The sequence below is a fragment of the Muntiacus reevesi genome, chromosome 8 (assembly GCF_963930625.1).
Source record: "Muntiacus reevesi chromosome 8, mMunRee1.1, whole genome shotgun sequence".
Classification (NCBI taxonomy): Eukaryota; Metazoa; Chordata; class Mammalia; order Artiodactyla; family Cervidae; genus Muntiacus; species Muntiacus reevesi.
Genome location: NC_089256.1, coordinates 31850167 through 31865507, shown reverse-complemented (window position 1 = coordinate 31865507; position 15341 = coordinate 31850167). Strand labels below are relative to the sequence as shown.

At 38.1% G+C, this 15341-nt stretch overlaps 1 protein-coding gene across 5 annotated transcripts in view; it reads left to right on the top strand.

The window, feature by feature from the left end:
* Positions 1-15341, top strand: part of ANKRD28 (ankyrin repeat domain 28) — a 195498-nt gene that overhangs the window by 157208 nt on the left and 22949 nt on the right. For all 5 annotated transcript variants that reach the window (XM_065943348.1, XM_065943352.1, XM_065943349.1 and 2 more), the window contains 6 exons: positions 419-482; positions 689-757; positions 3263-3403; positions 13462-13573; positions 14503-14529; positions 14953-15027. In XM_065943348.1, the coding sequence (XP_065799420.1) occupies positions 419-482; positions 689-757; positions 3263-3403; positions 13462-13573; positions 14503-14529; positions 14953-15027 (488 nt within the window). The remainder of the gene's footprint in view (positions 1-418; positions 483-688; positions 758-3262; positions 3404-13461; positions 13574-14502; positions 14530-14952; positions 15028-15341) is intronic.

The window sequence follows — 15341 nt, the reverse complement described above, 5'->3', positions numbered from 1 at the left end:
TTACTAATCAGTAATCTACTTTCTATCTCTAAAGTTACCTATCCTAGATAGGTTGTAGAGGTGGAATCACCTAACGTGGTTTTTTGACTGATTTTTTTTTTTCACTTAGAAATGTTCTGAAGGGTCATCCAGTGTTATAAGTATGTATCAGTAGTACTTCATTTCTTTCTATTGCTGAATAATATTCCATTGTATCCTATGACTTTTAAACAAGTACTCTAGCATGTTTTTAAAAAACCCCAGGCTTTTAGTGGTAATTAAAAAAAAATACATTACTAATCTGTTATAAATTAATTTGTACCTATTTGTAAGTCATAGTTTTGTGTATGATGGGGTATGATTTTTTAATTGTTAATGTAATGCTTTAATATAAAGTAACATGCATATAGTATTATGTAAGATGTATTCATTCTTGTAGGATTTGATATAGATACCCCAGATGATTTTGGCAGGACCTGTCTACATGCAGCTGCAGCTGGAGGGTATGTTAACACAATTTTTACTTTTTTTAAGAAAAAGATAGCTGATCATGGCAGGTTTTTCTGTTGTTGTTTTGTAAAATATAAATCATAGTATTTTATTCACTCTGCCCTCATTTGAAAATGTACTTTTATACTTACTTAAACCTATCCATTTCATCATAAAATTATTGACAGTTGCATCTTCTCATTGTATTTTTCCTGGGTAGTAATTTGGAGTGCCTAAACCTTCTGCTGAATACTGGTGCAGACTTCAACAAAAAAGACAAGTTTGGAAGGTGAGCTGTGGTACAGTTCCTCTGTAGCTCCTGCTTAATGTTATTTACTTAATGACTTTCTTAATATTATAGTTTGACTTCTGTGTGTTAGTCACTCAGTCATGTCCGACTCTGCAGCTCCATGGACTGTAGGCCGCCAGGCTTCTCTGTCCATGGGATTTCCCGGACAAGAATACTGGTGAGGGTTGCCATTCCCTTTTCCAGGGAATCTTCCTGACCTGAGGCTCGAGCCCATGTCTCCTGCATTGCAGGCGGATTTTTTACTGTCTGAGCCACGAGGGAAGTCCTTAATGACTTCCTTAATCTTGTTATTTGGCTTCTGTGAGTTAACTAAAAAATTTCACATCTTTTATGTTGTGATCATGATTTGTTGAAAAATTCCAATAGGTAGATAACTTCTGAATATTCATTCTTACCCACAACCTTCTTCCAACTGGGCCCCTGCCATAGCCCCAGCCTACCAGCCACAGCTTTACTTTATAAGCACTACATACCTTTTATGATGTCATTCCCCCTCTTCCTTTATAGCTATGAATATTTAAAACCACGTGGTACTTGTGCTCCCTAAACAAAAACTTTCAAGAGCAGTGGTAGTTCTCCATTCCCTCAAGTCATTCTTTGTTAGAGACTCTGTGGCCTAGTTTTGGTTCCAGAGCACAGAAGGAGGGAGGAAGCAGGTTACTAATGTGAATGCAGAGCAGAGTCCCTGTGTGTCACTCAGCCAGGCTGCATCCTCACTGTTCAGCCCCAGACCTCACTGTTGCTTGCATCTGTGACTGTAGTGATTAAAGCCGCCGGGGTCTGCTAAGTTACTTAGAGTGGGAATCAACCCAATGTCTGTTAGAACCATATAGGAGAGGGTGGGAGGCAGTTTGAAAAACAGAGGTGAGCGTGTTACAGTGTGTACAGAAGTCTAATGTTGGACGCATGCAACTTGTGCAGTGTTATAAACCAGTGTTACCTCAGTAGAAAAAGAGAAAGAAAGGTGGCAATATGAGCAAAATGTGTGTCAACAGTTTGCGAGTTAATCAGAGTATACAATAAGAGAGGGTATGTGTTGGAAGGAAATGTGTGGATATGTATCAGTGCCTGGAATGGTATAGTGCAGAGGTCAATAGAATCACATGTGGTAGGGAATCAGAAGTGTGTGAAAGAAAAGTGAAACCAACTGTCTGACCGCGTCATTCCTTTGAGGAACAGAGTGTTCTCATAAGCCTTCTGACTGAAGGAGCCAGTGACCCAGGAAATCAAAAAATCACTGTCTTTGGTGTGCAATATTTTTATAGCTAATTTATTTTTGTAAGCGTGGTTTTTTTTTCCTTTCAAAAATTATTTATTGTATGTGTTTGGCTGTGCTGGATCTTCATTGCTGTGTAGGCTCTTCTCTAGTTGTGGTGAGCGGGGGCTCCTCTCTAGTTGCAGTGAGCGAGCGTCTCGTTGCAGTGGCTCATTGTGGAGCACAGGCTCTAGGGCATGCAGGTGTAAGCAGACTTTAATCCAGTTTATATTAGTTAGTTTGTAGTACATGAAGCATTGTATGCTACAGATAGGGCTTCTGAGTTTACAGGCTTGAAAATAATTCAGGAGTAATTGCATTTTCAAAACTACTATTACTATATTGTACTGTTATCCAATAAAGTAAAATAATGCTTCACTGTCATTTTACCAGGTAAATATTTTAGAAAACAATATGCCATGACGATTCTGGACTAAATTTACCTTCACTTTTCTGTTTTCTTTCTTCTTCCTCTTTTTTTAAATGAAAAGTCATGAATCATTATAGTTTTATAATCTAAATACAGAAACTCCTAAATTTAATGGCATTCTTTTTCATGTCAGTAACTGGAAAGAAGTAATCTACAAATATTCTGTCTCTAGTAATTAACACAGTACCCTAGCTCTTCAAAGTGATGAAAAATCTTCAAAACTATGCATTTTTTGCTTGAGAAATCTGATATTACTGTGCAGCTCTCCCATACAGTTGATACAACAGCATTCTTTTTAATACTTCTGTATTTTTCTTACCATTTATTCCTCTATTGAGACGTAACAGAAGCTGCTACCTCTGTACCGTGAAACATTTGTATTAGTATAGGGTAAGCTTTCTTAAAATGAAAACTCTTTTCAGATTGCTGATGGTATTAGGGAGGAAGGAAAATACAAGTTTTGGAGCAGAATATGAAGTGTATCCATAATTCACTCAAAAAACTGTAATTGTTACTGTCTGAGCTATGAAATACTTTTAACTGTGTTTGTCTTATTTTACATTCTTTTCCTTTTAACTGTGTTTCTGTCTTATTTTGTTTTCTTAGAGGCTGTCAGGCATCTTGGTTTCTCCTCCTAGCTTTCTGTCTGACCCTTTGAAAGACTTAGTGTATGGCAAAAATCAACCTCCAACTTACTATAAATACAGTGTTTATAACCGGGTAGATCAACTGCGCTCATACTTCCTGGGCTGTGTCCCTGACTTTTTTTTTTTTTTTTTTAATTAATTTGGGCAAAAAGATCTCCACTGCATTATGCTGCTGCCAACTGCAACTACCAGTGCCTGTTTGCTCTCGTGGGCTCCGGAGCAAGTGTGAATGACCTTGATGAAAGAGGATGCACACCCCTGCACTATGCAGCGACGTCAGACACAGATGGCAAGTGAGTACCACGTGGTGAGAATGAAGGATTATTGTTTCTATAGACCAGCATCTTCCATACAGATGGCGACTTTTATAGCAAATTTGTATTTTCTTTTTGTACTCTTTATTATTTCTTTCCCTGAGTGTCTAGTGTGGAAAAGAAGTTGTTTTTATAGTTACTCTTAATCATAGTTATTACTGCCTGCTGCTACTCAGCAACCTGCCTTATGAACTAATGAGGTGGTAGAAGAAAGATGAAAGTTCCCTTTTTGTCCTCCCTTCCAAAAGCAAATCTTAGTATCTATTACTTCCAAGCTTCTTCCACCTGACTTCTCAGAGGCAGCAGTGTTGAGTGTATCATAGGGAAAGGGAGAGGCAAGAGGTAGACGGACAGTGCCTTCAGAAGATAGGGCAGAGATTGGAATGCCAGTATCCTTCAGAGGTAGAGCATTCATATTCCCAAGGGATCCCTGCAAGTTAGTATTTAAATAGGGAGTAAACTGAACTAGCAGAATTGGTCACATAGTTGATACTAAAGATTAAGTAAATTATGTACACAGTGAGTGCGTAAATGTTGCCCAAGGATGACTTAATAAAAATGAATGAGAGATTTATAAATTCTTTCATAATTAATATTCAGCTGAAGTTGGTCAGATGTCAGTACCTTAATGTATATTGCCTTCTTGGAAGAAAATGAGCTCTTTAAGAGACAGAGAAGATACCTTCAGTATCTGTGGTATTCCCCATGAGTCTGAGTCAGTAAAGGGTAGAAAATAAAAATAATGGTTTTGAGGGAAAGATTTTATAAAGTAAACTTCAAGAAAGTTGCATTTAACAGAGATCTGTTTCCTTATAAAAAGCATAATTTAATGATATTATTCACTAATATTAATTTATTATAAATTCTGTGACTGTAATTGCAAATCCCTTTTGTTATGTTGGATTTGTGGTTATAATTCTAATCTTGAAAGCTCTAGTAAATATGCTATCAGTGAATTGTGTCTGCTGGTTTTGCATCTGCAGATTTGGGGAGCCGACTATATTCATTGTAGGTTTATGTTCATTTTTTTATAAGGGACTTGAAGGTTCATGGTCTTTGGGATCCACAAGCATTCTTGGAACCAATCCCCCTTGGATACTGAAGAATGACTATATTTTCTCTTTGAAGAAATATATCATTTTTATAGTTTCATGTATATCAGAATAGTTAAACATAGATAGTTTTCGAGAGAAGCTATAAATTATTTGAATTATGTTTTTGGATAGTATAGCTTTAAAGAAAATCTATGATAAACATTTTGCAAATCAGAAAGTATTTTGGTATACTTAGGTAAGTAGATTATTCTCTATTTTATAAACTTTGTAATTTCAAGATTTGATTTATAGCTTTTCCTAAAATAGATTATAGCTAAAATTATATCATTCTAAATGATATAATCATTTAAAGGATAAAGATAAAGGGTCAGTAGTCCTTTACCACTGTTCCCATCAACTTCTTATTGGATATTGCCCAGCATGATGCTCATAAATTCCACTGAGGTCACATAGACACAGAGATTATCCCGTTGTCCTCCGGCCCTTAGACAGTTAAACCTGAATTCCTACACAAAAACATAAACATGACAATGCTCCATCTATACTGTTGGAGATTTGTGGTTTTATTTTAAGCCAGTCTACTTTTTCTTTAGAACTGTACTTAGTAGTGAAGTGATTTAAATTGTTAGTTTTCTTAACTAATATAAGCTGTTTTGAGCAGTAGGCTAGAGATATTTATTACTTAGACACTTAATTCTCAGTATCTTTACAAGCAGCCTGATGTACTAGAAAGAACATGAGCTTGATCCAAAAGACCCAGTTTAAGTGTTGAGGTCTTCATATTATCCTTTTTGAGCCTAAGCAAGTAACTGTTAGGCAAAAACTTACTTATCTATAAAATTAGAATGAAGCCTGAAAAAGTGAAAGTGTTAGTCACTGAATTGTGTCCAACTCTTTGCAACCCCATGGACTATAACCCTCCAGGCTCTTCTGTCCATGGAATTCTGCAGGCAAGACTGGCGTGGGTTGCCATTCCCTTCTCCGAGGGATCTTCCCAACCCAGGGATCAAATGCAGGTCTCCTGCATTGCAGTCAGATTCTTTACCGTCTGAGCTACCAGAGAAGCTAGATGGGTGACCTCAGTTTTCCCCACAATTCTAAGAAGTAGGCTTCATTCTCAGAATTGTGGGGAAAACTGAGGTCATGCGTGTTAAAGACTCTAGCACTGCTTTTGGAGCCTCTTTTTTACTTTTAAAGTATCAGAATCCCTGAGGTCTTGTCTGACACCATCATTTACTAACTCTGACTTGTTCCCTGGGAACCTCTGGTAGCTCTACGCCACAGTAACCACAGAGTACCAGAGGCATTCTCTCAGCACGTTTTGGAGACTTACATAGTAGAATTAAAGCATTGGTTTATTTTTTTGGACTCCAAGGCTATAAATCCTAGGAATAGGTTAGGTAATAATAAGAGAATCTGGAATAATTCATTCTGCTGCCAAACCCAGAGTGAAATGTTTTCTAAAAGGAGAAACTAATTCCCCTTGGCTTCAAATACTGTTACTCAGTAATGTGTGTCTGCTGGTTTCCTTCTTTAACGGTTGGTTGGTGATGTCCTGTTACCCTCCCCAGGGAAGGCTGTATACACTGTGGGATTTCTGACACGCTGCCATTGGCTCTCTGTTTTCACAGTGACAGATACTAACTTATTATAACTAACATACAGTTAGTAGCACAGTTCTCCTCTCCATGTGTCCCTCTGTCTTCAGTTTCCGTAGATGTGGGGAAAACACATGACATCGTTTCCACTCACCCTGCTCGTTGTCCCTGTCATCCTGATGCCTGCAGTCACTGTAGGCAGTCCTGACTCGGGAAACAAAAACATTAAATGTATGCAGTATTTATAAACAAAACTCTCTTTGCCATTTGAACAAAAATAGGGCTGGCTATGAGCACAAGGGTGAGGACCTGGGACTGGGGTTGCTTATTCTGATTACATATAAGGAAGAAATCCTCCTCACGCCTTTTCTTCTGTGATAGGCACCACTAACACAAGTATTTCCATAAATTTATGCAGATCGTTTCATGTCTCTCATACTGTCAGATGGTTATAGATACATGTGTTTATTAATACATAGATATACTTCACTAAGATACACTTTAGTGGAGATAGATTTTCGCAAAAATGAAATCATATTTTGACTTCTAATAGCATTGTGTATTTTTGTCTGTTTTGAGCCTTATATAAGTGGAATCATACATTCTTCTTGGAACTTTTGTAATCCTTAGGTTTATTTCTAAGTATTTCATATTTTTACTGCCAAAATAAATCTTACCTTTAAATTCCCTTGTGCTATGAAATAGAGAAATACATATGGCTATTGTATACAACTTTGCATTCAGCAGCCTTCTTAGCTGTTTTGTGTATGCATGTAGGACAACATTAGGTTTGATACTGGTACTGTCATTGCTGTGAGACCTTGGTTAGATTACTTAAACTCTCTGCATTTCATCTGTGAACTGGGAGTGGCAGTCTGACCTAACACATGGCCACATGAGGTTCAGCTCACTGCAGTCTCTCAGTCGCGTCCACTTCTGTGACCCCGTGGACTGCAGCACGCCAGGCCTCCCTGTCCATCACCAGCTCTCGGAGTCTACTCAAAACTTGCGTTCATTGAGTCAGTGATGCCATCAAACCATCTCATCCTCTGTCGTCCCTTTCTCCTCCCGCCTTAATCTTTCCCAGCCTCGGAGTCTTTTCAAATGAGTCAGTTCTTCACATCACGTGGCCAGCGTCAACATCAGTCCTTCCAATGAATATTCAGGACTGATTTTCTTTAGGATGGACTGGTTGGATCTCCTTGCAGTCCAAGGGACTCTCAAGAGTCTTCTCCAACACCACAGTTCAAAAGCATCCATTCTTCGGTGCTCAGCTTTCTTTATAGTCCAACTCACATCCATACATGACTGCTGGAAAAACCGTAGCTTTGACTAGACAAGACCTTTGTTGACAAAGTAATGTCTCTGCTTTTTAATATGCTGTCTAGGTTGGTCATAACTTTTCTTCCAAGAAGCAAGCATCTTTTAATTTTGTGGTTGCAGTCACCATCTACAGTGATTTTGGAGCCCAAGAAAATAAAGTCTGTTAGCATTTCCACTGTTTTCCCATCTATTTGCCATGAAGTGATGGGACCATATGCCATGATCTTAGTTGTCTGAATGTTGAGCTTTAAGCCAACTTTTTCACTCTCCTCTTTCACTTTCATCAAGAGGCTCTTTAGTTCTTCTTCACTTTTCTGCCGTAAGGGTGGTGTCATCTGCGTATCTGAGGTTATTGATATTTCTTCCAGCAATCTTGATTACAGCTTGTGCTTCATCCAGCCCAGTGTTTCTCATGATGTACTCTGCATATAAGTTAAATAAGCAGGATGACGATATATAGCCTTGACGGACTCTTTCCCCTATTCAAAAACAATCTGTTGTTCCATATCCAGTTCTAACTATTTCTTCCTCACCTGCATACAGATTTCTCAAGAGGGAGGTCAGGTGGTCTGATATTCCCATCTCTTTAAGAATTTTCCACAGTTTATTGTGATCCGCACAGTCAAAGGCTTTGGTAAAGAAGTAAAGAAGAAGTACACGTTTTTCTGGAACTCTGTTGCTTTTTCGGTGAGCCGATAGATGTTGGAAATTTATCTCTGGTTCTTCTGCCTTTTCTAAATCCAGCTTGACCATCTGGAAGTTTACGGTTCACATACTGTTGAAGCCTGGCTTGGAGAATTTTGAGCTAGAATTTTGCTAGAGTGTGACATGAGTGCAATTGTGCGGTAGTTCAAGCATTCTTTAGCATTGCCTTTCTTTGGAATTGGAATGAAACCTAGCCTTTTCCAATCCTGTGACTGCTGCTGAGTTTTCCAAATTTGCTGGCATATTGAGTGTAGCACTTTCGCAGCATCATCTTTTAGGATTCAAATTAGTTCAGCTGGAGTTCCATCACCTCCATGAGCATTGTTTGTAGTGATGCTTCCTAAGGCCTACTTGACTTCGCATTCCAAGATGTCTGGCTCTAAGTGAATGATCATACCATCATGATTATTTGGGTCATGAAGGATCTTTTTTGTGTAGTTCGTCTGTGTATTCTTGCCACCTCTTCTTAATATCTCCTGTTGCTATTAGGTCCATACCATTTCTGTCCTTTATTGTGCTATCTTTGCATGAAATGTTCCATTGGTATCTCTAATTTTCTTGAAGAGATCTTTAGTCTTTCCCATTCGATTGTTTTCCTCTACTTCTTTGCACTGATCACTGAGGAAGGCTTTCTTATCTCTCTTTGCCATTCTTTGGATCTATGCATTGAAATGGGAATATCTATCCTTTTCTTCTTTACTTCTCTTCTCTTCTTTTCACAGCTATTTGCAAGGCCTCCTCAGACAACCATTTTGCCTTTTTGCATTTCTTTTTCTTGGAGATGTTCTTGATCCCTGCCTCCCGTACAGTGTCACGATCCTCTATCCATAGTTCTTCAGGCACTCTGTCTATCTGATCTAATCCCTTGAATCTGTTTGTCACTCCACTGTATAGTCATAAGGGATTTGATTTAGGTCATACCTGAATGGTCTAGTGGTTTTCCCCGGTTTCTTCAATTTAAGTCTGAATTTGGCAATAAGGAGTTCATGATCTGAGCCATAGTCATCTCTTGGTCTTGTTTTTGCTGACTGTATAGAGTTTCTCCATCTTTGGCTACAAAAAATATAATCATTATAATTTCAGTGCTGACCATCTGGTGATGTCCATGTGTAGAGTCTTCTCTTGTGTTGTTGGAAGAGGGTGTTTGCTATGACCAGTGCGTTCTCTTGGCAGAACTCTTATTAGCCTTTGCCCTGCTTCATTCTGTACTCCAAGGCCAAATTTGCCTATTACTCCAGGTGTTTCTTGACTTCCTACTTTTGCATTCCAGTCCCCTATAATGAAAAGGACATCTTTTTTGGGTATTAGTTCTAAAAGGTCTTATAGGTCTTCATAGAACCGTTCCACTTCAGCTTCTTCAGCATTACTGGTCAGGGCATAGACTTGAATTATTGTGATATTGAATGGTTTGCCTTGGAAACGAACAGAGATCATTCTGTCGTTTTTGAGATTGCTCCCAAGTACTGCATTTCGGACTCTTTTGTTGACTAAGATGGCTACTCCATTTCTTCTAAGGGATTCTTGCCCATTTTAGTTGATATAAGGGTCATCTGAGTTAAATTCATCCATTCCAGTCCCTCTTAGTTTGCTGATTCCTAAAGTGTCGATGTTCACCTTGGCCATCTCCTGTTCGACCACTTGCCATTTGCTTTGATTCATGGACTTAACATTCCAGGTTTCTATGCAATATTGCTCTTTACAGCATTGGATTTTACTTCTATCACCAGTCACATCCACAACTGGGTGGTGGTCTTGCTTTGGCTCCATCCCTTCATTCTTTCTGGAGTTATTTCTCCACTGATCTCTTGTAGCATATTGAGGTAGTGTCATATGAGATAGAGTATCAAAATTGCTTAAACAGTACCTGATACGTTATAATCGTCCTTTGAGGATGAGCTATAGTCTTTAAACTGCGTAGTATCTGTTTCACGTAAGAACTGACTGCTGTGTGTACCCTGTGGTCAGGGAGCGTTCCGAGGCCTCTGGTGACAGTGCCATGTTTCCCTGCCCTCGGGTGAGTGCTCCTTTCCCAGGGCTCTGACCAGCCAGGGAGCACGCGGGGTGCATTCAGTCTGAACTTGTGCCAGAAAAAGTGGTGGGAGTTCATGGTGGTGGAGGAAGAATAGGAGAACTTTCAATAGTTTGAACATCTCCCCTGTTTAAATTACATGCTTAATTGGGATGAAGATATTTAATTTGTCTAACAGATGAAGAAAACAAAGTATTAAACAGTGAGTATGCTTTATTACTTAGATACTTAGTATTACTTAGATACTTAGATTACTTAGCCATAAATATTCCTCCAGATTTTGCATATATAGTTAATTTTAGGAGAAGGAGGGTTTCATAGAAAATTTTTCTTTCTTAATTTTCTGAGTTTTATAAAATGAGCATGTGTTAACTTACAGTGAGAAAGAAAGTGAGGATCAACTCTTTGCCTTCTCATTTGCAAGTCAAAAGTGAGGTCTAGATTTTCAAGATTAAGAAGTTTTGTGGTTCAGTATTTTATAAATACCCGGGTTAAAGTGTCACTAACTCATTAACCCATGTGCTGAAGCATTTCTAGCAAGGAAAGAACACTTGAAGAAAAGATACAAGGTCTAGTCCTTGCTTTTCCATATTGTAACCAAAAGATTGGGAGGAAGTGATTTAATTTTCCTGAATGTCAGTAATTTTTTCATTTGTTAAAGATAATGCTGGAATTGAGCTGCAGGAGTTGCTTATATATTTTTGAGATTAATCCTTTGTCTGTTACTTTGTTCGCTATTATTTTCTCCCAGTCTGAGGGCTGTCTTTTCACCTTGCTTATAGTTTCCTTTGTTGTGCAAAAGCTTTTAAGTTTAATTAGGTCCCATTTGTTTATTTTTGCTTTTATTTTCAATATTCTGGGAGGTGAGTCATGGAGGATCCTGCTGTGATTTATGTCGGAGAGTGTTTTGGCTATGTTCTCCTCTAGGAGTTTTATAGTTTCTGGTCTTACATTTAGATCTTTAATCCATTTTGAGTTTATTTTTGTGTATGGTGTTAGAAAGTGTTCTAGTTTCATTCTTTTACAAGTGCTTGACCAGTTTTCCCAGCACCACTTGTTAAAAATAAATGACCCAATCAAAAAATGGGCCAAAGAACTAAACAGACATTTCTCCAAAGAAGACATACAGATGGCTAACAAACACATGAAAAGATGCTCAATATCACTCATCATCAGAGAAATGCAAATCAAAACCACAATGAGGTACCATTACACGCCAGTCAGGATGGCTGCTATCCAAAAGTCTACAAGCAATAAATGCTGGAGAGGGTGTGGAGAAAAGGGAACCCTCTTACACTGTTGGTGGGAATGCAAACTAGTACAGCCACTATGGAAAACAGTGTGGAGATTTCTTAAAAAACTGGAAATAGAACTGCCATATGACCCAGCAATCCCACTTCTGGGCATACACACTGAGGAAACCAGATCTGAAAGAGACACGTGCACCCCAATGTTCATTGCAGCACTGTTTATAATAGCCAGGAAATGGAAGCAACCTAGATGTCCATCAGCAGACGAATGGATAAGGAAGCTGTGGTACACATGCGCCATGGAATATTACTCAGCCATTAAAAAGAATTCATTTGAATCAGTTCTAATGAGATGGATGAAACTGGAGCCCATTATACAGAGTGAAGTAAGCCAGAAAGATAAAGAACATTACAGCATACTAACACATACATATGGAATTTAGAAAGATGGTAATGATAACCCTATATGCAAAACAGAAAAAGAGACACAGATGTACAGAACAGACTTTTGGACCCTGTGGGAGAAGGCGAGGGTGGGATGTTTTGAGAGAACAGCATCGAAACATGTATATCATCTAGGGTGAAACAGATCACCAGCCCAGGTTGGATGCATGAGACAAGTGCTCAGGCCTGGTGCACTGGGAGGACCCAGAGGAGTCGGGTGGAGAGGGAGGTGGACGGGGGGATCGGGATGGGGAATACATGTAAATCCATGGCTGATTCATGTCAATGTATGACAAAACCCACTACAATATTGTAAAGTAATTAGCCTCCAACTAATAAAAATAAATGAAAATAAATAAATAAAAAATAAAAAAATAAAGATAATGCTTATAAAGTAGTTATGAAAATTCATACTGCTTAGCAAAATTTGAAAGGCATGACAATAGAAGTAATTTTATAGATGTAAATCAAGTTTTAGTCTTTGTTTTGCTGTAGGAGACAAATCATCTAATAATGTGAAGGTAAACTATTTAACACTATGATTGATAGGAACTTCTGCATGTATTATGGTTGAATTATTTCAGACCATTTAATGCTGCATACTTGCAACTAGTCACGGTAAGTAGTGCTTTGAGACTTGCCCTCCTACTTCACAAAGCAAGCATGAACTAACCTACTTGTTTTGCTTTCCTTAAATCTTTTTTTCCCCCCGTACTCATATATCAGCAAGTTATCTTAAAATAGTTTGTTCCACTGATAGAATCTGTCTTGTATTCAAGTCTTGGTAAGGAGAACTATTTCTGATTTGTCATTCACATCTAGAAAACTTGATTAAAGATGGAAAGATATGCCCTTGAGTGAAATGTTTGTGCTTTTAAAACAGACTTAATAAAAAACATGAATGGTGTTTAGATTATTTAGTTGAATTTGTACCTCCATCTGTAAGATGAATAAACAGAAGCCATTTTACTATGAAGGTGAATAAACTGTTTGTCCAAGGTGGATGGTATCAAACTAACTCTAGAGATAAATCTTTTAATTTCTAACAGTACTCTTTCATTGACTGTAGTAGCAATAACATTTATCACAATTATAACAAATTGTGAATCATAAAGTCCTTTTAAAACTGCTTCCTTCATTGTTTAATAGCACAGGAATAAAGTGTATTTCCTGTGGAAAGGTCTTTCTTGTTACCTGTATACCAGTTGTGCATTGTCCGCACACTGCTCAGATCTCTAAAGTAAGATCTGTGAATTCCGATCTTGGTTTTGGGAGATAGTTTTACATCCTTTCTTGAGCTTCCTAATGAGATATCATACTTACTGTGTGGTCCAGATAGATTAGATGCTCCCCACCACTAGGAGTCTAATCCTATCAAACACGGAGCAGGCTGACTGGCACCATAGACAGACAAGCTGTGGATAAAGGAGATTCTCTTATGAACGTTTAATTTGTAGTTTTGTGACACTTAGAGTCAGTGTCATTTAAATGATAAATCTATGTAGTGTAGACGTGTTTGTGATTTTTTACATTATTCGAGTGTAAGAAAAATTGCCAGTTTTGAGTTTGTCTTTGTTTTTGTCATTGATTAAAATGCAGGATTTAGAATTTTGAAAATGGCTTATTGTAATAGGTGCCTGGAATACTTACTAAGAAATGATGCAAATCCGGGGATCCGGGACAAGCAAGGATACAATGCCGTTCATTATTCAGCTGCATATGGTCACCGTCTGTGTCTTCAGCTGGTAAGAATCCTGAGTTCTTGTGGAAGGACCAGTGTGAGTTTATGTTCTAATAATGCAGTGACAATGAGAATAAATGAATCAAGAAATAAATGCCTTGTAATATCTTTAGAATCTGTTTCCATCTTAAATTCACACTTACCTCATTAAGCTTTCTTTCATTCCCTTTTCCCTTTCACGGCAAAAGGGGACAGAAAGAAATCAGATCTCTGGAGAGGTCTCCTTGTGTCCTTCCCGTAGAAACCCCCATGCCCACCTAGCGTTCACTGCCCCTGCCTCTTGAAAGGTTTTCTGGAAGGCATTAAAGAACTGTAACTTTGTCACATGTGAGAAATACATGTCCCTGTGAGAAGATTCCCCTGTATATTTAGGGATTCTGAAAGGCCTAGTCTACTAGCAGTCTGTCCTGAAAGGGGAGACTCATCTGCTGCAGTGGAGCTTTTTATTTCAAATGTGGTCTCATTCCTGAGTGTATACACCATTCACCCAACTCAGCCAAACCAAAAGGCAAGTTAAATGATTCTCAAGTGTGTGGTACATGCCTCATGTCACAGGTTTCTTCATTTAAGTTTATTTATAAATTAACATTGCTTGCTTTAAAGTGGGAGTAAAATTCAAGGAGGATGGGTATAAAAAAGAAAATGGAGGTTGTCATACTTAATATAGCATTTAGAACCCTGCTTCAGAAATACTGTTTTCTTAGGTTACTATAGTATTTCTAGACTAAAGTCTGAGACCCATGTATATAGATTTTTGGTCTGCTGTACAGTTGTTTACTTAAAAGACTATAAATTTTTGGAGGCAAAGAAAGCACAAGTTCAGAAGAGAATTTAACAAAGCCATAGGTAAATAGAGACATGTAGTTTGCATTATCTCTTTACTACATAGACTGCTTCTTCAACTCAATGTTTTTATTTTAAACTTTATTTCAGATTGCAAGTGAAACTCCTTTAGATGTTGTAAGTATTAATCCGTTTTCCCGTTACTCTTCAGAGTATTTAAGTATTTGCTTTCAGTCGAACTGGAGCCTGTCTGACACATTCCTGGGAACAAAGATGGTGACAGAAATCATGTTTATGAGGGAGGAAGAGGAAGGAGGTTCTTACTTAGTGGCAGTTAAATAGCATTTCTTTCCAAGTCAGAGTTTATAGCCATTCCCTCAAAACTCTTAGAGTGTGTTCCAGATTTTCAGGATAATCCATTCTGTAAGGTTTCTGAGTTTAGTTTTCATAATATAATGTTCTGGGACTTTTAAATTCATGTTCAAGTATCCACCTCTACTCTAAAAATGGATTTGAACTAGGGGGAGGGGGACCAGGAATACCTGCTATGGTATGTCTTAAAGTGCCATTTCTGACATTTAAAATTCTTTTCCTTTTCAGTTAATGGAAACATCGGGAACAGACATGCTGAATGATTCAGACAATAGAGCAACAATAAGCCCTTTACACTTGGCTGTAAGTACTGCCTTCACAGCCAACTTGATGGCTGGTTTACTGAAAATATCTCATCCCTGTTTTTGTTGACTCAAACTAGGACCGAGAACTTTGGGTCCTGATAATGATGATCATAGAAATTAAAGCTGTAAGAACTTGCTTAATAGAGAATTCTTGAATGTGCTTTTGTTTGTTTGTCTTTAAAAAGACAGGGGGGGGGGATGGGTTTAATTTCCCCCAGACCTGCTCTAAGGAGATAATATGCCGGAGATGTAAACTTTAAAATGACCCACTCTAGTGGAATGACTTCTGCATTCTTAAGCAGATTATACAAG